We start from the raw sequence: 27,467 nt of genomic DNA on the forward strand, positions 1-27,467 counted from the left end.
CATGGCCGCGTGAATTCATTCCACTAAATGACGACTCGCTGACATTTGGGAAACCATGTGACAATTTGGTACCTGAACTTAAAAATCAGAGAACCAATCCATAATACTGACCTTACTTATGCAAATCAAATCAATTCCACTTTATTTACGTGGTTACTCAGATTATGTTGATCCCAATTTCCGAGGTTTATTGCCTTCTCTGTTTTTATTCACACCAGGCATTCTGTGGCATGCGTGGGCACACTTGACATCTGAAGTCCAGTTTGTTTTTAAGCTGCGCAGAGCTGGTTAAGATAATCTTGCATCATAGAAATGCAGGAGAATGATTTGAAATCCATAAAGGCAATTGCAGCTACACAGCATTGTACAAAGTAAAATTAAAACGTTTTCCAAGAGGTCATCTGATATGCCGCAGGAAATTATCCAACTTCACTTCCTAGATATGTGGTATTATAAACAATACGAGGCTGGCAGGTTGAACACACGATCATGCCTTTCTAGCGAATGTCAAGAGGACTTAAAACCTTACACTGGCTTGGGCCCTTGCCTATTTTGTTTTACCGGGCCGGTGTTGGCGGTCACTGCATTTCTGCTGAGTGCAGCACGAGTGTGAAGAGCAAATATGAAGCCGAGCAGCATCCCACTGAGTTCTGCACTCCGACTAGCAAACAAGGAGGGAAGTAGGAGGGCCGAACGGGTAATGTTCAAGGCGGGCAAAAAAATAAGAATGTCAGTCTTGATCATAACCACATGCTGGCTTGCTATTTTCCCCAAAAGTGAAAAGTAATTGGGGAGAGGACATTTTGGAAGACCAAAAGCAAATTCATAAATGAAATCCTTGAATGAGAAATGAACAAAAGTGAGGGCTTGCCAGGCAGCACATCTGCAAAGTCTTTTTTTTTCTGTTTGAATGTCAGGAAAGAGACAGGGCAGGGCCTGAGGCAGAGGAAGTGATCTGCTCTTTCACACCCTGCTGTGGTGAAGTTCAGCTCCCGACTACGGTCTCTGTCATCTGGAATGTGGAGTCACCTCCTTCGTCGACGCTACGCTCCAAAGAGGTCGTTCTCTTCCTGTCTTCAACCGCCACCCCCTCTCGTCTCCTGCCTGCTCTGCCAGAACGCAGTTGAACCACTGGACGACCCGCCAGTGAGGACGGGACACTTGTGACACACGCCGGCATTAAAAGCGAGATCCTAGGAGGAAGCCACATCTGACCAAACTGTATCCAAATGGAATCTGGCTCTGGAAAACGAGGAATACAGTCATCTGTTGAACATTTTGGAGGCTGGTCCTATTCCCTTATATGGCAACGGAGCTGGGAAATCATTTGAATTAGTCTGGATTCTAGTTGTATGCCTGCCCGTCTGCTTTTAGTGCTGACCGAGTTGCATCTGGGACGGGTCTGCCGCTGCTCTTTTCTTGGGGAGAGTGTGAGCGCTCTGTGTCTGTCTGTGTGTACGAGGCCTGGTTAGTTTGTTTTGCCATTCTTGGTGCTTCTTTTCCTGTTTGCAAATGGGAGATTTTGTTTTGGGACAACAAGAGGAGGGCCTGTGTTTGTGGTTGGCAGTTTCTGCTGCTTTTCCCTCGTCCTCGCAACTGGAATAGGCAAACACAGACCTGGCAGCCAAGAAGCAGAACAGCCTCTATGCAAGACCGACTGGAGCTCCATCTGAACGTCCATCTTTGGTTTTTATTTAATTTCTTACCCCCCCATTTTCCACGCGGCCAATGCTTTTGGGAGCAAACAGAGACCCGGGAAGAACTTGTGACTCTCGATTGGATTGACGCGATCCCAGGGTGATAGACTTTGAGGAAGGTTTACAGCCGATACTCCTCTCCTCATGTGGATTTTCCTCCGTAGACTGTCTCTCAACATTGGTTGCCATGGCGACGGCAGCATGGTATCACCATGACATCAGCCGCGTGCACGCAGAGGACTTGCTGGCACGAGCCGGGAGGGATGGAAGCTTCCTGGTCAGAGACAGTGAATCTGTGCCGGAAGCCTATGCCCTGTGCCTCCTGTGAGTACATCGCACACTTAGAATCACCTGAACGGGCGCCTCCTAAAATGATGTACGGGTATATGACGACGTTGCATCGCATATCGTCGTTCGTGTATCGAGCTTGATGTGATGTGGCTCAGAAGATTGGCTCTATTTTTAGACGGTTGTAACAGGCAAAACCCAGAGCGTAAACAATTTACCCAAAATGCTATGCGTGAGCAAACTGTGGTTAGACAAAATAAAAAGGTGGACTAACTCACCATTTGTAGGCTACAATAAAAACACATCTTAATTACATACTGCATGTAGTATGTGGAATTCTCTCACATTACATATCCAGTGCAGAAAAAGAGGTCTCTCGATGGTATTATCAAAAAGTGTTTCTACAATGAACCCCGGGCTAATCACGAAATCACTAATTTGCTTTCCTCAGCTCTCTGCTGGAATAAAAAATTACCAATTTGCAGCATTCAAGTGTATTTTTGTACTTTTTTTTAATGCCCTAAATCCACAAGATGCCTCTCAAGCCCTGGCTATGGAAAGTAGTAATTCTTGTCAAGGAATTATGTTGAAGTTACACATCATAACCATTTAAGATCTTAGTACGCTGGTTAGGGATTAAGTTTATCCTTGGTTGTGTGTTTTTGTTCAGCTATAAAAACGTTCAAGCTCCCATGAGATCTTTGTTTGTGTTATATCAATGTGATTATTTGGCAATTAGAATCGTTTTACAAACTTTAAATGACTCATATTTTTTAGAGTGTGTGTGTGTGTGGGGGGGGGGGGTCGGGCTCGGTCCCAATATGCCAGGTTTAATGTTTTGTTGTGTACAAATTCCAGCTCAAACACTCACCTATGTTTACAACAAAGTCACGGTCTTCGGTCATTGAGTGACATTATTACAGGTTGAGGTTGGCTCTTGAAGTTGAGCGGTCTTGGGATGGCGCTAACTAGCTAAAACAACTCGCCTGAATTGAGACTGTGACTCAAGTGCGACTCCAGGCAAAATGGTGCTATTGTGTCAGGGACTAATAAGATCTTAGAAATGTACGTTTTGAAAAACATTTCCAAAATGTTGGTATACTTTGTCATTCATTCCAATCAAAACGCCTATCTTAGCGCAGGTGAGGTTGACTTGCTCAGTGTGTTTACATTGCGGCATTTACTTTTCATTATAGTCTATGTTCAAGTGAGTTCATCTTGCATTTTTCAAGTATACAGTTACACTTACATTCGGTGTTGCGATTATGGGAAAAGAATACTTCTCATCTTTGATTGGTATATGCAAATTAGCAGATTAGCCTGATAATTAGCAAAGTCAACATAGGTCTAATGTTCAGGTGGAAGAAATTAGATAATCTACTTGTTGTATTTAACACACAGCCATACACCAAAATGTTTTCTTCATTCGGGGTAACTTGTACTATTCTGCTGAACCCGGCATTCACAGAATTTTGACTACATGACATGAACCACATAAAACTGCCTTACTTTAAAAGAGGAGCTCACTCACTTGTAAAACTGTCAAGATTTTAAACCAGTTACACACCGACCCGAATTACAAAATAATTCAGAGACTTCACTCCTATGACAACAGCAAGACCGTCACTGCCAACATCAGATGCTTTTCAACCCTAGCAAAAGATTCCTCTTTTCCCATCATACTGCTTCTTTCTTCCCTCGGGCCCCTTGGAGGAGGGCGGGAGCTCCAGTGACCACACTATGCTGACTGGTCCTCAGCCTACGCCAGACGCATTCCTGAAAACTGAGCCGGTCCGCCTGTACCGCTCCCTTGTCCCCCCCCACCCCTCCCTTTCCCCTTGTATTCTCTCATCTTGCTAAATTGGGGGATTGAATCACCCCAAAAAAATGAAATCATACAGATCTGCCAGGAAGATTAGCATTTAACAATGTGTTTGTGACTGTAGTGGTAGTTTCCAGTGGTGTGGAACTCCATTGCGTCATACTGAATGGAGATGACTTCACTTATGTAGCTAACTAAGGCAGCCCATACATTTCAGACATGGCTTTCATGATACCATATTAAAAATAACAACAACAACAACATCAGGTATTAATCCTGTTGTTATCTGGCATCCAAATAAAATACATTAAGATACATCCCCTACCTGCAAACTACATCCATAATAATAAAGTCATTAATGACTGACGGTGTCAAACCCTAGCATGATTTATAGACAGCATTTTTGTTCTACACTTATTCCTGTTTATCGTGGAGGGTACTTTCAAGAGTTACCAGCAAGTGGTGAAACTCCACAGTATACAACAGAGAGACCATATACAGTTACTTTAATAGTATAAATTGCCAATGCAATTGCCAATGCAAAACTTACTGTAGCAATATTCATCCATCCATCCATCCATTTTCTGAGTGAATCGAGCCTATTGTTTCCCGAAAATGTTGAAAAATGACTCGGCAATATCCTAATATGCTAGCTATATTAAACATCTATTATATCTTTATCTTGACCCCTCACATGGACACACTGAAACTTATTCAAACAAACATTTGAAAGTATTACTGGATGCCTGTTTTGACTTCCTGGCTCACACAGATCTCTGAAGAGTCAAAGTCACCGTTTATTTGGCACTCTACTAAAAATCCACTTGCTAAATGCTAACAAATAATGTGAAACGCCATAGACGGGCTTAGCGTTAGCCTAGCTAAATTAGCAATTGTCACAGGAATACTAAATCTTCACACAACTGCTACTTTAGTGCACACAAATCAGCGACACACACAGACCACATTTGTCCTTGTTTTTTTTTTTCGTTTTGTTTTTTCCCTCGATTAGTCTCTTTTGTTTTTTCACTGCTTCATGTCATCTGGTCCTAATTGTTTGTCTTTGTTTTGTTCTTCTCTAGATTTCAACGCCATGTTCATACATATCGCATCCTCCCCGATGGCGATGGCCTCCTTGCGGTCCAGGTGGGTGACATCTTTTGCCTCGCTCTCAAGATTTCTCCACCCCCAGCGTACTTGACCCTCGGTGTCAAAAGTGGGCCAAATAAGAAAACAAATGTTCTCATCACACAATGGTCTATTACACCTTTTGTAAGGAGAACAGGGAACACGTTTGTGTTTCCTTTCTGTGTGGCCTCGCAGTCGCTCTGTTGTTCCAACGGCATCTCCGCTGCATGGCCGCATGCTTTTCGGATGAGCTCAGCAGCTCAGTGAAGACTTGTTTTCATGTGTCACAGATTCTACCCCGCACGAGGTCAATGACTGGTGGGTGTATGTACTTATGGATTGTTGTTGTTATACAGCACTGTGCACATGTGTGACATAATAAGCCTCTTGGTGAATGCTGAGGCTTTTGTCCGAAAATAACCCTTTTACAGACCAACACATTTTGAAGAAAATCCCTGGCAGTCATTTCTCTGATGACCGAAAACTTGGTTGCTCCTTCACTTTTTCCATTGCCATCGATACAAAGCTCCCAGACACATATTTTTTCTCCCTCTCCCTGATTTTGCTCCTTTAACTCGCAAGTCGCGTGCTTTCCTTTTTTTTTTTCTTTCCCCCCCTAGCGATCGACTGAGATATTTTGGGCCTGGTCTCGTATTACACTTCAAATCTGTTTTCATTGTGTTTCAAGAGATCCTTGTGGTCCAAAATACTATTTGTAGCCAGACCGCTCAGACCAAAGATCAATTTCTCTTCACAACTTAAAAGAGAGCAGATGAAAAAAAAAAGTCTGCCATTATGGTTTCATTTACTGACTTGGTTCAACTGACTTAGTGTTGCAATTCCACATTTACCAGAAATAAAAGTTGCATTTACAATAGCTGCTCTATAGCAACACGGTGTACAAATGGTTTGCACTTTTGCCGCAGTCACTAGGTCCTAGGTTTGAATCACAACACGTTTTCCCCTTTCCTTGAGTGCGTGTTTTCTCGGGTTTCTCTCACATTCCATAAACATGCACTTTAGGCTCATTGAAGACTCTTAACTGCTAGGTATGAATGTGAGTGTGAATGGTTCTTTGTCTACATAGCGGTAGAAAGATGTCCTGGCATTAGCTGGTGACTGGTCCAAAGTCAGCTGGGCTAGACTCCAGCTCACCTGCGACCTTAATGAGGACAAGCGATAGAAAATAGATGCATGGATAGGGTCTCGAATCATTGTGTTTGCACATAAGTACAATGTGACTTAAAAAACTAAGGATAATTCATGACAAGTTTGTCTGTCAGCAGACCACACAGGGAGTGCAGGTCAACTGTTTCCGGACACTGGAGGACCTCGTTATGGGATACCAACACCCGCATAAAGGCTTGGTCAGCCCTTTGCTTTACCCGGTGCCCCGTGACGCCGACACCGGGGATGAAAGCTCAGGTTGGTACTTGAGATTTAAACGTCCCGCCGCTGCTACAATCAATATCGTATAATTCATTCATTCATTCATCTTCCGAGCCGCTTGATCCTCACTAGGGTCGCGGGGGGTGCTGGAGCCTATCCCAGCTGTCTTCGGGCAGTAGGCGGGGGACACCCTGAATCGGTTGCCAGCCAATCGCAGGGCACACAGACACGAACAACCATTCGCACCCACACTCACACCTAGGGACAATTTAGAGTGTTCAATCAGCCTGCCACGCATGTTTTCGGAATGTGGGAGGAAACCGGAGTACCCGGAGAAAACCCACGCAGGCCCGGGGAGAACATGCAAACTCCACACAGGGAGGCCGGAGCTGGAATCGAACCCGGTACCTCTGCACTGTGAAGCCGACGTGCTAACCACTGGACTACCGGGCCGCCTATATCGTATAATACAGACCCAAAATGAAATGTTGACATCCTTCATGTTATAGTTCCATTGTAATGTTGAAAGAAATTACAATGGAATTACATTTAAATTAAAATGACAGACATCCAAGTAATGAAATGTTGTACAGACAGTAAATTATTCTCACATGTATGTGTGTACAGATGATGAGAAGACACCTCAAAGTGTCGTCCCTGTCAACACGGTCACCTTCACGACACCTCCGGCAAAACCAGACCCCCATACTTTATTCCTGAATAAGTTACAGGAACTCAACACATCCAGGTATGCTTCCCCCCCCATGTTGTTTCTTTTACTTGAGCGTGTGGTATGAAATGGAATTGTATGAGATGCGGTCTAGGTTCAAAATAACATTTGATTTTCATATGTGCAAAAACAAAAAAAAGACTCTGATACTGAAACTATCACACACAAAAAAACAACCTCCAAGCACAACAAGAAAAAGTCACTCACATGGAAAAAATAAACCATCTCACTCACCAAAAACATCTCCTGCATGCCCAAAAACCTCACTGGCAGCCCCAAACCCTCCCACAACAACAAAAGAAAAACATCTCATGCACACCAAAAAAACATCCCACAAATACCAAAAATAAATCTCACTCATAGCCCCCACCTCAAAAAAATCACCCACAGAACACCAAAATCTCTTTTTGCACCCAAAAAAAATTCCTTGCTCATACAAAAAAAAAGAAAAAAAAACCCACTGACAGTCACACCCCAAAAAAATTGCATGCTCATCAAAATTCTCTCACGGACATTAACACATTCACTCCCAAAAACGTTTTTAAACGTCTTTTCAGACTTGGTCTAGAATTGGCTGGTACTGAATGAGTTAAAAAAAAAGTTCATTTTCTCACCATGACCCTTCTGGCTAAAACAAACAAAAATAAAAAGACCCGCAGAGAGGGGACAAATGCAATCTCTGTGAGAGGTAATTGTTATTTTTGGCCAATATGGCGCTTCATAGAAGAGCATAATGTCACACACATTGTGTAACATCTCTCACCATGTTTTCCAGTACTGCCAGTGATGTGATCAGACTTCTCAACGACTATCTCTTCAGCCAGCTGCCCCTGGACATTGAGGACGTGCATAAAGGGGCAACCGGCCTCTCCCACCTCAAGCGGACTCTGGGTGTTGCCTGCCAGGGCCTTAACAGGTTAGCGTTTGTTGCATATAAATACGTGACAGCAGGAAAACACACTTTAACTGAAAACATACTGATTTTACTGTTAACTTTTTTTTTTTGTATACGGTAAATGTACGATGACACATTTACCAAAGAGGTGTACTAGATCTTGTATCCCGGCAAAGACAATCATGCTCGTTTTCAATGGCATTGACATGCAGGTGCTGACTTAACAACACCGTTCATCTGGAAAGTATTTACAGAGCTTCGCTTTTTTTGCCATTTTATTACATTACAAAATTCATTCAACACATTTTCCTCCTCAGAGTTCTACACACATGATATCTTAGTTTTTATTTTTAATACATGTGCGATTAAAAAAATTATGTTGTCATTTTGGGGTGTTATGTGTAGAATTGATTTATTTCATTTTAGAGTGAGGTTGTAACTTGTAAAATGTGAAAAAGTGAAGATGCACCCCATTATTATTATTGTCATAGTAATACTGGTCATAACATGGTTCTGATCCGCAGTGAGATTGACCTAACTCTTTCGAGTCTGGAAACCCTGGCCAAGGTTTTTGACCATCCAAGCTGCTCTTTATCATACACAAATTCCCAGGTACAGTATGATAACCCATCCCAGAGACTGACTTTTTGCCATTTTGGGACCTTTCTGTCTGACTAACTGTGACGTCTGCATCTAAGAAGGGTCCCGAGATGGAAATGGACGCCTTACTGTGTAAGATTTCTGCGTTGGTCAGCCTCCTTTCGTCTTTGGAGAAAAAGGTTTGCTCTTTTGATGTGTTACCACTGACGGACAACAAAAATAACATAATTGCTAACGACGTTGAATCAAACCACAGACTTTTTGTGGTTGTGCGAAGGTACTCAAGGCTCTCCAAGATGCAGTCACCAATCACAACCTGGCTGTGCAGCCAAATCCGCCTCCTGCGGAACCAACGCCCTCCGTTCAGACTTCGACCAAGAGCCACGGATGTCGTGGACTGCCAGTCCACTCCTTTCAGGTAACCCGCACAAGCATTTTGTTTATGTACATGATGAATAATCAATATTCTTGATATCATGGTTAGGGTCCATGTACTGGTAAGCTCTTGTCCTCACCAATCCAGCTGGACAATTCAGCCGAGGAGTAGAATGACTGTCTTTCTTAATGTGTCTTACTTAAGGTTTAAATCCTCTACCAGTTTTAGCCGTCTCTGCCACTTTTAGCCGACTAGAATGCAGTTAAACCTTACTAGTAAGCTTCGCTACTCTACTAACACCGCGAGGAAGGCATGTGTCACGCACTCGTCGCCTCCTTATCAATAAAATGGAACAAATGGCCAAAAGGTCCTTTGAGCACTGAATTGATTTCCATCTTAAGTCCAAGTACAGGTACACTCTTTGACCTCACTAATAGGAGAACCTGTGCTTACTAGTAGGACAAATGTATGTTATGTATGTATGAGTGAGGCAAAACCGTGCGCCCGATGACAACTGTCTGTGACCAACATTACTAGTGACATTATAAACTAGATACATCACCCTTAAGATGGATACCAAAGATATAAAATAAATGCTCAAATGGTTTTCTGTAAAAACCCTTTGAGAATGCTACTAGTAATTGCCTCCTAGTTGGACCAAGTTTCGTTCCTTGTGCAGCACAGTAGTTTACTCATAGGGTTTAATTGTGTACTAGTAAGCCAAAAGTGCCACTAGTTGTAAAATCACTATTAATAATGCACAGTCCTTCGACATTCATGTGCTGAATTTCAAATAAATACTCCGCTTTCCCGAGCCACAGCAATTCCCACCACAAGGGCTGCTCAGCAGCTTAACTGTGTCACTCAGCATCATTTTCAAGTGCGAGGAGGCTGCATGAAGCTGCAGCGTTGACAGCTTGATTAGCAGCAAAAAAGATGCTTGTGCAAATAAGCAGAAGAAGCAGATCTGGCATTTGTTGGTCTCAATTTAAGATGGTTATAAACATTATCAAACACGTATGACAAAAAAATATTGATATCATACAGCATGCCCTTTGGCTGGCCATTATGTTTTCGGTTTCAATTGTAAATAACCTTAAATAATGGCAAATGTAAAATTAGCTTTTGTAGAAAAAATCAATTTGCTTTTGTGCGACTGCAGATACTAAAACGTAAAGTATAAAAATACAGATATTTGCAAACATGCCAGAATGGAGACACTTTTCTGGCCTTTCTTGAGCCAAGGAACATTAAATATTAGAAATTTAAAAGATAAATGAATAAAAATATGGTAGCTCGATGAAGAAATGTTTGTCGGTATGTAGTTTTGCCATTAAATAAATTTACTGTTATTGTCGTTAATTCAACTCATTAGACTTGCATCGATGTCCATAAACACCCAAATCAAAATTAAATATATCAGTTATGGCTTGCCAAAGAATTTATATAATTTTTGTTATGAATCCAATCGAGTAGGATAGGGACCGAGCCAACTGTGACTTGTGAAAATTGTGAAAAATTGTTGCCCATTACCCCTCCCTAAAAGGAGTTTGGAATTGTGTATAGCTCCCACAAGATGTCAGCAAAGCACATAAAATGAAGAGGATCAAACCCGCCTAAACAACCCAGGGCATGCATGCAGCATGTACACAGCCATGAACCCACGTTACATAAAGGACCGTATTCATTAAATGGCCAACGAAACAGGGAATCTCAAAAGCTGATGAAAAAAAAACACATTCACTGAATGACTACAAACTGACTAACAACATGCCAAACTGTTTCACTGCATCAAGTAATGTGTTTGCGTTTCCAGGTAAAGATGCTGCGCTATGGCAGGCAGACCGTCTCTGTGGATGTGAATGCAGGTGTGCTACTCTTTGACAGGAAGGCCTCCTCGTTCGATATAGAGCGGGTCTCGCATGACAGAGGTAAGCTGTCATTGTGTGCTCATGAGGAATGAGGGTGCTTTGATCGCTCATCGAATGGCTTTTGTCCTTTTGTACGCCAGTCCTTCAGGTTGTCAAGTACCAGAGTAGTCCCACCAAAGTACGCATAGTCATCGACAGCCACCATAATGCCCCACGGGAGATGATATTTGAGAGTACACGGGTAAACATTACTTGACTATGTATTACAGTACTTTATTTTCTCTTACTAACATAGACCATGATTATCTTCCTACCTCCTTACATACAAACTTGAAACCCTGGGCTTGTCTTCAAATAATAAAACCCTAACCCCATTCCTGCAGTTTTTAGTGCAATTCCAAATCGCTGAATTCTCAGTTTCATTATTCTTGGGAGAACTCATTTTCGCCACAATTCCATTTTCTCTTTCAGAAGGGCAATGCCTTCTGCCAACTCATCCAGCTGATGAAAACGAGGCACTCCGAGCTGAGTGAACCTGACGTCATCTCTGTTTTTGTCGGCACCTGGAATATGGGTAAATCCCTGGCCTCTCCTCACATACAAACGGCCTCAATTTAAGAGGCGTCGTCATCTGGGTTGTTTATTGTACTGTTTTGCGTGTGCAGGCGGTTTCCCTCCTCCTCGCAGCTTGCAGTCGTGGGTCACCTGCTGCGGTTTGGGGCACACTCCCGACGAATCTACGGCGTCACTGCCTCATGACATTTATGCCTTGGGCACGCAGGAAAACCCTCAGGGAGAGAAGGAATGGGCAGAACATATTAAAGCGACTCTCCGGAGCTACACACAGATTGACTTCAAACAAGTATGTCATATTTTTCCCTTTTTTTTCCCCCTGAGATCTCAAAGTCAATTTACCATACTTTGCATTCAAATGCTGTTTTTATATTAATGTGCAATAAGCATGCAAGCTAATGCTACAATTTAGATTTATAGCAATATTCACACGTAAAGTTGAGTATACCTGTACACAAATATTCATCATGTATTACCCACCAACACTTGGGTTTGAATCCGCTGCAAGCCAATCTTGGCGCTGGTTGTAATGCGGCGATTTTTCCTGCAGGTGGCAGTGCAGTCCCTCTGGAACATGCGCCTGGTTGTGTTTGTCCAGCCGCAGCACGAGAATCGCATCAGCCATGTGAGCACTGCCAGTGTGAAGACTGGGCTGGGTAACACTCTGGGTAAACTCCTTGCCGTCACTAATTCACATTTACACAACATGGCTCACAGTGAATACGAAAGTGAAAGTTGACAAGGAAGCTTTTGATTTGTGATAGGGAACAAAGGAGCGGTCGGAGTGTCATTTCACTTCAACGGAACGTCGTTTGGGTTCGTCAACTGCCACCTAACGTCAGGAAGTGAGAAAGTTCTGAGGTACTGTACGTTGGTGAATCTGACCCTTCAGCTCCTTGTGAGTGCATAACAAAGTGTGAAAAAAGTGCAGAAAAATTGCAGCATGGATTCCAAAGTTTAGGGAAGATCACATTAAGTTCACCTTTAAGGGTTAGAGTGAACTTCAGGTTCATCCTCAAATTTCACCGGCGAAAGTCTCATACTCGTATTCACCTTTCCATCTAAGCTTCCGTATTTTTCAGGCGGAACCAGAACTTTGTGGACATCCTCAGGCTGCTTTCACTAGGTGACAAACACCTTGGCGCCTTCGACATCAGCCTGCGCTTCACTCACCTCTTCTGGTGCGGAGATCTCAACTACAGACTGGACCTTGATGTACAGGTGCTGCTGATATCTCTGCATACATCCACCATGCCAACACAAATTCTGCATATTTTACACTGCTCAGCTCTTCTGACTGATTTGCCTATGATGTCACGTTCCCGTAAAGCACCATAATTGCAGACACTTTTTCACCCTCAGGAGATTCTGAAGCATGTATCTAAGAGGGAGTTTGAGGAGCTCATGTGTGCGGACCAGCTGACCCGAGAGAGGCACAAGAGGAAAGGCTTTCTTTATTTTCGTGAGTTGCACTTTTATATTGCCAAAACTTTACTTTGGGATTGAGCAAAAACAACATGTCACCTCCTTCATGATTGTACGCTGTAAATTGAACTGAATTTGCACAAAATCCGGTTGTTTTACCCAAAAATATGCTGCCAAAAAAAAAAAATCCCTGTTAGTCCAGATTAACCAAATTTACAAATGCTATAGAAGATGGTATGATGGGTAATTCCAGTGGAAAAAAGAGGCAAAACTTTGTCACACACATTCTATTGTGTTGTTACGTGAATGAAATCTTTACATTGTATAATCCTTTCCTCTATTTCTACATTTATCATTCTTTTTTAAGAGGAAGAGAAGATTGCATTTCCACCCACCTATCGATACGAAAGAGGCTCTCGAGACTGCTACCTGTGGCAAAAGTACAAGACTTCAGGGGTGAGCAAGCGGAGTTCAGCTAAATAAATATTCCACTTAAAGAATTTTTAGGGACAGCTAAAAGTGACGAGGCTAAAATGGTGTTAAACTACTTTACACACATTACAATCATACGACAAACTCACTTCTTCAAGTATTTTATGTGAAACGTAATCCCAGCAAGGGGACCTAGCTCGCTAGAAGGCTGCCACGCCTTATAAAAATCGCATTTAAATTAGTTCAAACAGAAATGCCTGGCGTACTTGACAATACCTTTCATTGCCATACTGCTAAGTAAACGCAAACAACACGCACACTTTCTTTCTCGACTGGCTCACTAATCCTTTTTCCCATAGGTACGAGTCAATGTTCCGTCCTGGTGCGACAGGATTTTGTGGAAGTCCTACCCTGACACACACGTCATGTGCACGGCTTATGGTAAGAATGAGAGGATTTGAAGATGGGCGACATCACTTTAGTGGAGTGATCACAAATCTGTGAGATCAAAAAGTCGGTCGGGGAAAAAACAAATCTGTTGTCTCCTACCAGGGTGCACAGACGACATTTTCACCAGTGACCATTCACCTGTTTTTGCCACTTTCCAAGTGGGCGTGACGTCTCATTTCAGCTGCAAAGCAGGTATACTGTTGGAAGACTTTTCACACATGGTTGGAATTCCAGCAGCACTCCTCATCATGTCAACAGTTTTGTCTTTCATGTCAAACAGATCCAGGTGCGGGCGTGGAGAGGGCCTGGATTGAGCTGGAAGGCATCGAGGCCATCGTGAAGACGGCCAGCAAAGAAAAGTTTTTCATTGACTTTTCTTCATCTTGTCTCGAAGGTGCGTTGCGATTTAAAAATGTGCGATATAAAACAGTGATTTTGAAACATTTTGGAACCCCTGATGCTTACCGGGGATAGGGACTTAGCCCTTTTGGTATTCTGTGGCGGGGCTCGGTCCTCATCTCTGTTCACTGCACGCATTTTAAAAGAACTATGTGGCATGATGTGTTGCAATTGTTTTTGCGGTCCGTCAAGCCAGAGCTTGCTGGTCCCCGGGTGACATAACGTAACTCTGACAGCTATTTATTAACATGCAGTTTCCCTTCCCAGAGACACGGCGTTCAAGTGAAAATGACTCGCAAAGCTGTGACGTCCCCGGCTTTCTCAAACTGGCCTGGTCCTTCAAACAGCTGCCCAAGGTCAGCGGCTCTCAGACGGCAGCATGCCTGTTTGTGGCTGCTAACGCCGCCGCTAACCACCTCGTGACTCGTCTCTCTTCGTGTTAGCTGCTTCCGCACAGGTCTAACATGGACTACCTTCAGGATCAGCACCTGCTGTTGTCTGTCAAGTCATGTGATGGTTTCGAATCATATGGTAAAGTTATGCGCGTTATGTTCACAACGCGCAAGACATTTTGTGTTGCTGGATGAATGTGATACTAAAATAGAATGTTTTGCAACCTTTATTGAGCCAGTATGTATTACATAAGAAGAATCCAATGGCACCTCACCTAACAAAAATATCGATATGACATCTTGACAATCTGATCTCAATTTATCTCACAAGTGCAACCTGTAGCTTGCCTTCGGACAGTCTGCTGGCATGGTCACTATAGAGTGCCTCATTGTCAGCCGCAAGTGCATGCACGTCACGCTTAGAAAGGTAGAAGCGCCGACTTGATAGCCGTGTGTACTGGGACTTTAGGCTGGTGTGGCACCTTTTGGAGTGCCTTGCTGTTAACCCTGAGTGCCCTGAGTGTGCCCACGTCATGGTGAAAAAAGCGGAGGTGCTAGGAGGAGTGAAAAAAATGTACCACAGCATTTTACTTCAATTGCTTCAAACATGAGTCATCAACAAACAATTCCAACGAATTTTTCAATTTCCTAAATAATCCGTTCCTATGCTGATCTGTAGGTGTTATTGCACCTTAAAATTAGCCCATGTGATCTGACATTTTGTTCCTGTAGGCGAATGCTGTGTGGCTCTCCGCTCCCTTGTCGGTGCATCCGAGCAATTTGAGACATTCCTGAGCCACCGCGGTGAGGAAATCGGCTCCATCAGAGGACGGGTACGCCTTCACGTGCCCAAGGACCTACGAGGAACCCGTGAAAAGACCTACGGTAGGTCAGACGGAACATTTCCCTTCTCTACGCCCTCTGCCCTCCTTGCGCTCGCTCTTCCTTCTCAGCTTTCACCTCCACTGGCACCGCGTTTGCCGGTCTCTCCTGTCAGTCTCACATAGCTTCCTCTATTTGGTTCCTCAATGACCCCTCCCTCCCCCGCTGGCTTGGCTTTGCACTTCCGCTTCCTCTTTTGGCTCCCGATTGACTGACCCTGACCAGATGCATCCTGAAACTGTGAAATGGGACACGTGGGCCTGATGCCACCAGGTCAGCGCACTTCTCTCAACTCTACTATGCTGTCATGCTATACGTTCTCAAACCGAAAGTGTCTTGCACACACATTGAGCAAGCTGATTTTGAAACACAATGACTGATTTTGTCACTTGATGGCATTTGGCTTTTTCAGAGTGGTTTCGTTTTGAGAAAGATGAGAAAGGTCCCGGCAGGGGACACATGTCTCCTGCGTCCACACGAATCCAAATAAATAGGTGAGTATTTATGTTGTCATTCAGCGTCCAACGGTAAGTTTTTGCAGGAAAAAGCACCAGTCCTTTGCTATTTATACAACATCAAGCAACAACCTGAACAACTTTTCTCCTACTCTATTTGAATCTGCATCAAAATGTAAAATTGTTTTCTTTTGGACCCATGCCACGCCAAAAATCTTCATTGAAATCACTTAAATCAGGTGAGACAAGACAAGACAAAAATGCTCTTAAACATTCATTCATTCATTCATTCATTCATCTTCCGAACCGCTTGATCCTCACTAGGGTCGCGGGGGGTGCTGGAGCCGATCCCAGCTGTCTCCGGGCAGTAGGCGGGGGACACCCTGAATCGGTTGCCAGCCAATCGCAGGGCACACAGAGACGAACAACCATTCACGCTCACACTCACACCTAGGGACAATTTAGAGTGTTCAAACAGCCTGCCATGCATGTTTTTGGAATGTGGGAGGAAACCGGAGCACCCGGAGAAAACCCACGCAGGCCCGGGGAGAACATGCAAACTCCACAGAGAGAGGCCAGAGCTGGAATCGAACCCGGTACCTCTGCACTGTGAAGCCGACGTGCTAACCACTGGACTACCGGGCCGCCCCGCTCTTAAACATTCATATTCAAAATCTGAATTATCTTTAATGGCAAAGTATATTGAAACACACAATGAACTTGTCTCCATTAGTTGGAGCCACTTGAAAAGAGCAAACAAGCCATTATAGCAAAGTCTCATTTTAGGACAAAGACATGAGACAGTACAAAGTCATTAACTCATTCACTCCCAAAGACGTTTTTAAACGTCTTTTCAGACTTGGTCTAGCATTGGCTGGTACTGAATGAGTTAAGCAACAAGAAGTATCCTGTAGTTTCGCGAGGTTTATAAAATGATCGATTACACAATACTTAATGTAATTTTTTAAAATCTTGCATTCAGCAAATTGTATATGGACTGAAAAATTTATCTGTAAAAAAATTAATACAACCTAACTAAAGCAAAACCCTAATCAAAACAAACAATCCCGTTTTACTTATTGAAACTAACTGACTAAAAAAAAAAAAGAAAAGAAAGAAAGAAAGAAGTCAAAATTAAATAAAAATCAACGATAATGAAAGTGTCATTGCACCACCCTTTTAAGTTGAATGGACGGACATGAGTGAACAATAAGTGCTAAGCTTGCCAGATTTATTTATTCTTTTTTTTTCCTGTCAAAAAACCTCCAAAGGAATCCAAACCCATGTTAGGAAGGAAGTAATAACTTGCACTGAAAAGAAAGCAACTTGACTTGAGTACTCACGTGTTGCAGGTCCTTGGCAGCGACTCCCAAGCCAACGCCAAGCAGCTACACCAATCCGGCCTACTTCATCTTCGAGGGCGTGTCGGTGGTCCGGGGGGAGCCTCTTCCACAGCGAAGTGACCCGCAGGTGATCTGGGCCGGGAACGAGGCTCTGCAGCTCCCCAAAATCTCAGGGAGGCACATCTTCAGCACGAGACCTTGTCGACGATCGGACTTTACTGAGATTGAAATTCCCGCCGTGCTTCCCCAGTACGCTGCATCCACTCAACTTCAAACGCCTCAACCTAACTCCTCTTACGAGCTTTTCCCCGCCAAAAAGCCTTCTCCCATATCCCCGCCTTCCAGTAAAAGCATCTCCCAGTGTAAGGAGCACTTATCAAAGCCTAAATACCACGCGAAAAATATTTGCCCCGAGTCCGTATTACCAGAGAAGAACCTCAAGAACCTGTACATGAATCAGTCCGTGATCACGCGGCAAAAAGCCAGGAGGGACCTCCCAGAAAGGACCGATCCCATCAGGAAAACCATAGCCCCGCCCGTTTTCCAATTCACCCCTGTTCCCGTTTCTTTGGGACACTGCCGGCCTGCTCCTTGGGTGGCGGAACAGCAGCAGCAGCAGTTGCAGCCCCCCGCGCGGATGGGAGACAACTCCCTCACAGCTCTGCAGATTGCCAAAACACTCAGTGAGGTTGACTTTTTCCACTCAAAGCAAGTTACTCCGTCCTATCCGGGCCAGAGGCCAACCTACAGGAATGGTCCTGCGTTGCACATGGAGAGGCGTCAAAGTTGGGACAATGAGGTACCACGAAATTTCTTCTATTTTGACTTGGGCCAAAAACATATATTTTTAAAATGCACCAGTCACCTGTTTGGCACTTATACATAGGTGATTAAGCCTTCATTACTTTTCTTTTGTGGTGGGGGGCAGGTCAATATTAGTAGTTTTAATACTTAGTATGTATAATTGATCATTCTTATTGGGTTTCATTTGGGGTTGTCGGATCACATTTTTGGGCACACGGGTCACTTGATTTTTACGTATCTGCAGATACAGGGACCTGACATGACAGTTGGGCCGTGCGTTAAGAAGAGAAAAAAGAATGTGCACACTCAAATGAATCGTGCAACAGAAGTAATCAGCTGTTACTCTAATGTAAATGAACACCAGGATTAAGTGTGGGTTGATCAGTCAGGCCAGGAGAGTGCATGAGGATGATGTCATAGAAAAGCGCCGGGTGTCGTCGTGTAGCAATGGAGCTTACTCAGTCCTCCCAACACAATCATTGTATCAACGATCGAGGCTTTTACATAGTATATTGTATGGCAGCATCATGTTGGAAAAGTTCAGAACCAAAAATGCACCATTTGCATGTTACGTCATCACTCATTTGTGACATGAGGTATCAATAAGTACAATTTGTAGGGCACAGGATCAAACAATTCAGAAGAATCAAATTCATTGGAACGGGTTCTCAAAATGAGCCACTTTTCCATTCCCCTCTCAAACTTTGAAGCTCTTTATGAAGGGTTGTGAAATATCCGAGTGAAAGAATGACATTACGGCTGGTTTTATTGCTGACAAATGTCAAACCGGGTCTAGTTTGACCCGAGCAGTTTGTATAACTTCTTTAAAAATAAAAAGAAAAAAGGAACAACAGAGTTTCTGTTTCTCATCAACGCAGGTATCTGTGCTTCAAGGTGCTCCAGAGACGGTCTGCGAGCTCCTCAGTGCCCTGGGCCTTCAGAAATACACCCTGGGACTCAGCCTTAATGGCTGGGATGATCTGGATTACTTCAGGTAAACGCTTTTTCTCATCCAATGCTACTGTTACGTGATAGCCACGTTTACCAGTTACCACTAAGCCAGGTGTCGGCAACCCAAAATGTTGAAGGAGCCATATTGGGTAAAAACTAAATATATATGTCTGGAGCCACAAAAAAAAACATATTAAAACAAAAAAAAATATTTCCCTGCCACATCGTTTTCCATTTTAAAAACAGCTTTGGGGAGCCACTAGGGCGGCGCTAAAGAGCCGCATGTGACCCTGTAGCCACGGGTTGCGAACCCCCGCACAAAGCAATACGGTTCATAGATAATCAGATATTGATATTAGGAGGTGCGATTGAAGTTACACAAGTGCAACTTACCCATGTCAAGGCTTGAACTTTGAGTTCCGAGCAAGTCAAAACGAGTCCCAACTGAATTTCAAGCAGTTGAGCTGAACAACTCATCAATCAATTCATACAAACTTGCTCGGTCTCAATAACCATTCACAGTCGTCACTTTGCACTCAGCATCCGTATTTGCTTAAGTTAACTGGACCGACACGGTGACGATTACATTTTTAAAGGGCCCCAGGCTGACGCTATATCAACCTTTAAGTTTGAGCATGTTAGTTTTTTTTAAAGGCTGTTGCGTGGTCTTTTTCTCCCTTCTGGAATGATAGTCCAGGACAGTGCAGCACGAGGCCATCCATAGGCCCAAAATGTTGACCTCTCACTAGAAAACCTTTCACGCTCACCAAATTACATATCGCATGGCAAAGCCATTCAGCATTCGAGATTGCTTCCGTTTTCACCTTTCTGATCACACACACCATTTTTGACTGTCATTTAAAAAAAAAAATTAAAAAAGGTTGCACATACACCAAAAAAAAAAAATTTAATCGCACACTGAAGAGGATTATTGTTTCCAAAGTGCCACAGTAGCATTTTTCCATTCCACAGTGGCATCACAGAAGACGATCTGCGTGCTGCAGGAGTTACCAACTCTTCCCACCGACGCAGGATCTTGGAGAACCTGCCCAGGAACTGGAATTGACATACACTCAATTAAAAAAAAAAAAACATGGACAGGAAGAAAACATGTTTGTTTGCCAAAAGGACGGTTTCGTTTCGGCACTTCACTCATGGCAATTGTGGAGCCAGCTTCAACTTTTCAGGGATTTTTGTCTTGACGTAATGTTAATGCTGCCATTCAGTGAAAGTTTTGAGGTACGCTAAGTAACATCTTGATTTTCGTGCGGAATCTCAGGATAATTTTCTTTTTGGGAACCGCTGTTCTAAATCGAAGCAACAAGCCAAGGAAAAGACATCTGCTTCCCATACATTTTTTTGCATCGCTTTACTTGTGTTCTGGGTGACGACCATTTTATGCTTTTTTTTCTTGATTGAATCAGAAGTGGCTCGGATTTTTTTTCTCCCACTTTGTCATCAAAGGTAGGCCACTTGTATCTTAGTTGATTCGGTCGGGGCACAAAAAAACCCCTCAAAATAGAACCAAAAATATGGTGCAAGAAACAAAGAGGAATTCTGAATTTTATCGAAAACAGGTGGCACAATTGTCTCATCTCTCCTGTCTCCCACTCTGTGTCTTTCCACAGCGTTTGACTTTTAGCTTTTGCAGTGTGTGAATCCTAATAATAGTTCCAGAGGAAAATGATAACAGCATTGATGCAACTCAGAAGGGAACTTACCACCAAAATCTAACATTTTTTGTGTTGTCAGTGACAATTAACAAAGCCAAAATGTTACTTTAAGGATGACCTGGTGAAAGTTTTTTGGTAAATCTCACCCATCAACCATTGACTACATGTGCCACAAGTTGGCAGCAAAGCACTACTTATGTCGAAATGAAGCTCCTCGACTCATTTCAACATAGTTGCTTGGCACCAAGATACTGCAAGATGGTGTCAAAACTCCGTTATTTACTGCTTTGGCACAAAGACAGCTGGGATGGGCTCCAGGCGCCCCGCAACACTTGTGAGGAAAAGCAGATTTGAAAATGGATGGATGGAATTACGTCTGATTCATTTTGTCTGCATAACCTGAAGGCAAGTGTTTACTTTTCATCCACTCTCCCCTCACCGAATCTACTTTCTGCTTCTGTTGAGCCTGGGTCCAACCTTGTAAAAAAAGCCCACAAATAAAGCTCTATAGTGGTATCCAATCCATACGTAGTCAAGTCAATTTCAGCTCCGTTTACCGTCTCGTACTTTTTCTATCATGTCACTTAATCAGCACTTGTGTCCGCTGTCTGTCTACAAGTAAAGTGCATTTGATGACCTTCTGCAAGCAATCCCATTTGTCTGTCTTTACAGTTGGCCAGTTAGGACAGAAGATAATGTTTCTTCCGTTTGAATGAGCAAAACACACAATCACACAGCACCAGGCAACATACCCTAACTCAATTTGACAGATTTTCTCGTCTCTATTGTATTGTTTTGTCTGTGTGTGTGTGTGTGTTTGTTTGTGTGTTATTTTTTTGTCTGGCTGCAAAATAAGACTGCACTACTGTTTCCCCACATTAACTCTCAACATATTCCCGGTGTGACAGTGACTGTGTGCATTTGACTGCTGTCGTTACTGATTAAGGCACATCCAAACAAACCGTGTCTGTTTACTGACATCCAGCTGCTTTGTCCATGAAGTCATCACCTGGACCAGATTTTATTTTTTTGGCAGCACATACACTGAAGTGGAAAAACACATTACAAAATATTTCCTCACATCTCTGTTTTTGTGAACCAGTGCATCACTGCATACTGTATACATTCAACAGACACTTGAGGAGGTACACCCGTAACATCCTATAACCTCCAATCTGTCTTTACATAGATAGTAGAGCTCAATTTTGGTTGACCTTTATGCTTGTTGTCATCTCAGGTAGGTCAATGAGGTACTTGAGGTTTGTTTGTGGTAACTTATTAAGAGGAGTCGTGAAACATTTATGTCTTTACGATCATACATTACTGGCTCATGACTCGTGATGGGAACAAAGCAGGTGAAACCAAATGAACTGGCTCGCTAAGGACATACTTTACAATAGACTTGAAAGACGGAAATGGTGCAGCTGTGCAAATGAATTACTCAAACCCTTTGGGAAGATTTCTGGACGTTCTTGAAAGACAAAGACCACAACAATGTAAGCTATGTTTACGCTGTTGCATTCACGTTCCTTTTCAAGTAAATGGCCTCTGGACATGATCCCAAAAGATCTTTTCTTTCGTAGTTCCAATATGTCTTTTTGCACTTGAACGCCTCTCCAGGCACTATTACATAATACTGTATGTTTGCGGTTGTAGTTTACAGTGTACAAGGTATTTTTTCTTAGTTGTGGCCACATAAAATTTGGTCCCCCGAAATAAAACGTACTCTATGCCAGTGTCATATTTTCCGTTAATTTAAACTCCGAATTAGCAACTCGTCAGAAACATAAATACGAAAAATCCACTTTAAGCACAGTCGTTGTGACTGACCAAGACTGGTCTGAGTTTCTCTTTAAAGTAAAACACGACGAGTTTGGAATAACTACCGCATAACCAATTAGCATGTTGATAAACCAACACTCGAATGCTCATTGAAAAATGCGAGTTTAAATTGCGTGTTCTTTATGTGTCCAATCAGCACTCCGAAGTTCCCGCGTGAGCGCGCACGGAGCGCATTCCTCTCCAACAAGCGCGCGCATACAAACACCCACCCACCCAAATAACTTTGCGCCGTGTCTAATGCACTCCAGCCAGACCTGCGAACTTCTACCTCCGACTTTGCACGGAACAGTGATCGGGGCGGGAATAAGAAAAGAAAAAAAATATTATGCCGAGGAGCACCACATGGCGCCCGTGGGGGTCCCCTGTCATCATCCAAAGTGGAAAGGACTTCGTGAAAAGCACGCATCCCGAATTCGGCAGGTACTGTACAACTCTTTAGCAGCACACGATGAACACACGAATCCGCTTCAGGAGCTCCGTTACACTCATGGTTGGAGTTAAATTTTTCACACTCCAAGTGTGTATACAGTACACGTGGAATGCATGGAACAATATCTGAGTCGATTTTGGAACATGCATGGACACTTGAGACGAATGATCAGAAGTTACTTAGTTTTACTTCTCGGCTGACAGCTACTGTATACAGTCGTATTTTAAAATTACAGCACGACATGGGATATGTGGTCCATTGTTTTAAAGTCGTTGCCCTCTTTACGACATACAATTATGTGCAGTTCATTGATACACCCGCAGTCTCAACAAGATCTGATACGAGATGTGTACCAATTAAGCCTTTAGAAAAAAACATATATTGTAAAGGTTTTTTTTGGCGCAATCAAGTAGAAGTTCAATGGACATGCGGTTTTAGTGGTCTGCTGGCGACAAAACATGGAACAGATGATTATATACTGTAGTTTACAATCACGTCCTGATAGACGTGCAGATGGGGAGTGTAAAGTCGATTTTCAGAAAAAAAAAACATTTTCTCTGTAACACTAATCATGTCATCCCAGCTATTTTATAAATGTTTCAATATTGTGAGATGTGCTCAAATGAGGGTTTAAAAAATTGAGAAATATAGCCTATGGCGAAAGTTGTAGTGGCAAAGGCACCAGACGATGACAGTCAGTTCCATCTAAGAACGTCCTGTCTCAATCCTTGGTGATGTTTTAGACAACTTTTCAGAGTAAGTGACCGCTGAGTTTTGAGTTTCATCAGCAGATTACAACAGAGAGAATGGGAGAGTCACAGAAAGGCATATTGCTCTATCCAATTCGATCTGGGTTGATTAAAATTGTGATTTTTCTTTGCAATTAGTTTTTATTTCATTTGCTTTTTAATTTCAATTAGTTTTAATTAATTTTTGGACCAGGTATTTTTTTCCCCAGAAAATACTCCATTTTAATGTAGTTTTTATTAGTTTTAGTATTAGCTTTAGTTAATTTCATTCATTCATTCATCTTCCGAGCCGCTTGATCCTCACTAGGGTCGCGGTGGGTGCTGGAGCCTATCCCAGCAATCTTCGGGCAGTAGGCGGGGGACACCCTGAATCGGTTGCCAGCCAATCGCAGGGCACACAGAAACGAACAAACATTCGCACTCACACTCACACCTTCGGACAATTTAGAGTGTTCAATCAGCCTGCCACGCATGTTTTTGGAATGTGGGAGGAAACCGGAGCACCCGGAGAAAACCCACGCAGGCCCGGGGAGAACATGCAAACTCCACACAGGGAGGCCGGAGCTGGAATCGAACCCGGTACCTCTGCACTGTGAAGCCGACGTGCTAACCACTGGACTACCGGGCCGCCCTTAGTTAATTTTATAAGTACAAATACAAAGAAAATCTGTTGAGTGCAAGAGTAATAAAAAAAAAAAAAAGGTCATTACGTATTGTGGAATAAATACATTTGAAATGAACCGCAAAAGCTCTTACTATGTGATGTTATTAACAAAATGACAAAAATAATTACAGCACAAACAATGCATGTGTTCACAATTACCTACCTACTTCCCATACCTATTCACTACCTACACTAATTATATCGTTATTAAGTTCTTTTTTTCCTAACACAAGGTAATTTAAGCTATTCATTTTTTTTAAAGCACTATACGTTTCTTCACTTTTAGTTTTAGTGACACTATTTTGTAGCACGGTGTACTTTTGTACAATATTTAGTTTTCATTAACTATCATACCCTGGGATCTAATTTATGTGAACATTTCTTCCATGTGTGTGCCTCAGGGCCTCCTCATCCTCTGATGTTTCCTTCAACGCCTCCTGACTGGATCCTGGAGACCAGCGGTCACCATGGCAACGCCGGCATACATCCCTGGGGCGATCAACCAGTCTGTAACGTTCACATCCATCTTCAACGCCAGCTGCCGCTTTGACGAGGAGTTCAAGTACATCCTGCTACCCGTCTCCTACACGCTGGTCTTCGTGGCGGGCTTGGTGCTCAACGCCACCGCACTGTGGACCTTTGTCAAGATGCGTCCGTGGAGCCCCCGCGTCGTCTTCATGTTCCACCTGGCGCTCTCTGACTTCCTGTATGTGCTGTCGCTGCCCACGCTCATCTACTACTACGCCAACCGCAGCCACTGGCCTTTTGGCGTGGCGGCGTGCAAAATAGTGCGCTTCCTCTTCTACACCAACCTCTACTGCAGCATCCTGTTGCTCACCTGCATCAGCTTGCACCGCTACATGGGTATCTGCCACCCCATTAAGGCACTCAGCCTGATCAAACCCCGCCACGCCCACCTGGCGTGCGCCGGCGTGTGGGCGGCGGTGGTCGTCTGCCTGGTTCCCAACTTGGTGTTCGTCACCACTTCCAGGCGAGACAATGACACCTTGTGCCATGACACCACCAGCCAGGATTCCTTTGAGGAATATGTGGACTACAGCTCAGCCGTCATGGCGCTTCTGTTTGGCGTGCCCTTCTTGGTCATCGTGGCGTGCTACTGTAAGATGGCGCACACCCTGTGCCGGCCCAGACAGGGCTTGTCGGCCAACCCGGCGTCGCGACAGAAGTCCGTCAAGCTCATCGTGGTGGTGCTGATTGTCTTCGCCATCAGCTTCGTGCCCTTCCACGTCACACGCACTATTTACTACGCTGCCCGCGTGCTGGAGCTGGATTGCCACACCCTCAACATCGTAAACTTTACATACAAAATCACCAGGCCACTCGCCAGCGTCAACAGCTGCATTGACCCCATTTTGTACTTTCTGGCTGGTGACAGCTACCGTGCCAAGCTGCTCTCTGTGCTGACAGGGAGAAGGCAGGCCAACAGCAGCCAAACGTTCACTCATCCTCTGGCCAATAGGAATACAAGCATCGCTCTGGTCTACAAGAGCTTGGACGTAAAATTCAACAGCGAAGCGCAGAAGTTGTAGAAAATTGATCGTTTTTTTGGTTTGCACTGACAGCGGAGTAAATTCTGCGACTGGCTGGTGACAATCCCAGGGTGTAACCTGTGTAACCCTTGACCTCAACTTGAATAGTCTGCAAGGACGAACTGAAAAAAACAGACTTCAGACACGAGGATTGGATTCAAATCCTCGCTAACATCCATTTGGGACGCTCGGCAAGAACCTTGACGCCTTACGCGTATTCCTAGCCACTGCCGGGCCCAAGCCTCGATAAAAATGGTTGGGTTGCATCAAGAAGGGCATCTGGTGCCAAAAGTGTGCCAAACCATATGCCAGTGACTTACTCTGTCAACCTCTGTCAGGTTGCTTCTTCATTGAATAAAATTGTTATTATATTTGTAGCCAACGTTATGCTAGTAACTTGGTAACCTCTTTCTTGGTAACTTTAACTCATCAGTGCAGGCAGTTGTACCCCTTGTTAAATCAAAACGTTGATCTACTGTGCTGAGTCAATGTGCTGGGTATGAAATTCCAAGCATTGGCTTGATTCCTTTTGGATCCAGGACTGGGTTGGATATTTCATCCAATCTGGGTTGTTGGAACCGAGTAGTTTTAAGCATGCACCATTTCAATTTTCCTTTTTGGAGCTGTGCTCAATTGGGCCGGATGACACAACTGAGTCCAAGCATGAGTCAACCCTCTGATATCAAAACTTGAATGCCCTCATTCACATCAGTGGTTGTCCAGCACAATTGCGGTTTGCTAGCTAGCTTTGACTTGCTACCAGCAAGTTAAAGATACATCTTCCCTTCAGATCGTCTGCTGGCGTCGGTGCGTCAGAGCATCTCATTGCAGAACAGCGAGGATTTGGATAGTCGATTTATGACAGTATGGACCAGGGCTTTGCACTTGCGTGGCTGCTCTAAAGTGACTCATTATCACCCTGAACCATTGGTTTATCTTCCAGCCACTGAGGCTTTAAGCGGGCTTATTTTCGCGGTTCAAATTGAGTTATATGAAGGCTTAAGAATTTTCCAGATCGCATCAGTGGCATTTGACTGACAGTTGACAGTTAAGCATGATGTGGTTTCATGCATTCAATGCACAGCATTTGAGAGCAGAGACAATGACTTTGATTTTTCACAATTTTGAAGCTTAATTAAAAAAAAAAACTCAAAAAATTCAATTTTGGCAGAGTTGCTAACAATACTCTTCTCTGCTTTGTGTCAAATTGTCAAGACATGTTGATTTTCACTTTACAGTGACTTTAACAAAACAGAACGATTAAGTAATTTTCCAAACCTCATGTAGCTCAAAATAGTAACTAAAACACTATCTTGAGCAGTCTACAACCCCAATAATAAGCATGTTGTTCATTGAATCGCCTCCTGGTTGTATCAAAATATGGATACCCTTGTAATGACATCCTTTTTGTTTGGGAAACATATTTTGAAGATGTCCCTAATGTTGTGACCTGTGAACTGCATAGAACGTTTGCCACCCAGGTGCCAGCTGTGCCAGGCCCTACACACCTGCCCGGCGCCTCAGCTCTGTGGACCAGACATTATTAGAAGTACCAAGAACTAAACTGAGGCTCAGAGGGGATCGAGCCTTTTCTATTGCTGGTCCCTTTCTCTGGAATGACCTCCCACTGAACATTCGGCAAGCCTCCTCGCTGCCC

General features: G+C 43.5%; 2 protein-coding genes across 7 annotated transcripts; both read left to right on the top strand.

Annotated features, from left to right (window-relative positions):
* The first annotated feature begins 426 nt into the window (after nt 1-426).
* On the top strand, nt 427-21,216 carry inppl1b (inositol polyphosphate phosphatase-like 1b). 2 transcript variants are annotated; one of them, XM_052064683.1, is made up of 27 exons: nt 427-2,021; nt 4,890-4,953; nt 6,222-6,360; nt 6,952-7,072; nt 7,830-7,970; nt 8,474-8,561; nt 8,648-8,728; nt 8,827-8,967; nt 10,742-10,856; nt 10,937-11,037; nt 11,268-11,370; nt 11,462-11,658; nt 11,920-12,037; nt 12,134-12,230; nt 12,452-12,590; nt 12,732-12,831; nt 13,162-13,250; nt 13,586-13,667; nt 13,779-13,868; nt 13,957-14,070; nt 14,343-14,431; nt 14,519-14,606; nt 15,200-15,352; nt 15,762-15,843; nt 17,157-17,946; nt 18,830-18,945; nt 19,875-21,216. In XM_052064683.1, exons 1-27 carry the CDS (start codon nt 1,885-1,887, stop codon nt 19,966-19,968), a joined length of 3,669 nt encoding a protein of 1,222 aa, XP_051920643.1. In that variant the 5' UTR covers nt 427-1,884; the 3' UTR covers nt 19,969-21,216. The 2 variants fall into 2 exon arrangements, with proteins under 2 accessions (XP_051920643.1, XP_051920729.1); XM_052064769.1 differs by having other exon boundaries at nt 428-2,021; nt 8,651-8,728.
* A 127-nt stretch (nt 21,217-21,343) lies between these two features.
* On the top strand, nt 21,344-26,635 carry p2ry4 (pyrimidinergic receptor P2Y4). 5 transcript variants are annotated; one of them, XM_052070116.1, is made up of 3 exons: nt 21,344-21,812; nt 22,666-22,837; nt 24,662-26,635. In XM_052070116.1, exon 3 carries the CDS (start codon nt 24,728-24,730, stop codon nt 25,808-25,810), a length of 1,083 nt encoding a protein of 360 aa, XP_051926076.1. In that variant the 5' UTR covers nt 21,344-21,812; nt 22,666-22,837; nt 24,662-24,727; the 3' UTR covers nt 25,811-26,635. The 5 variants fall into 5 exon arrangements, with proteins under 5 accessions (XP_051926076.1, XP_051926250.1, XP_051926341.1 ...); XM_052070290.1 differs by having other exon boundaries at nt 22,666-22,833; XM_052070209.1 differs by lacking the exon at nt 21,344-21,812 and adding an exon at nt 21,819-22,071.
* Nucleotides 26,636-27,467: the final 832 nt, after the last annotated feature.

This window comes from Hippocampus zosterae, chromosome 1 (assembly GCF_025434085.1).
Source record: "Hippocampus zosterae strain Florida chromosome 1, ASM2543408v3, whole genome shotgun sequence".
NCBI classification, from domain to species: Eukaryota; Metazoa; Chordata; class Actinopteri; order Syngnathiformes; family Syngnathidae; genus Hippocampus; species Hippocampus zosterae.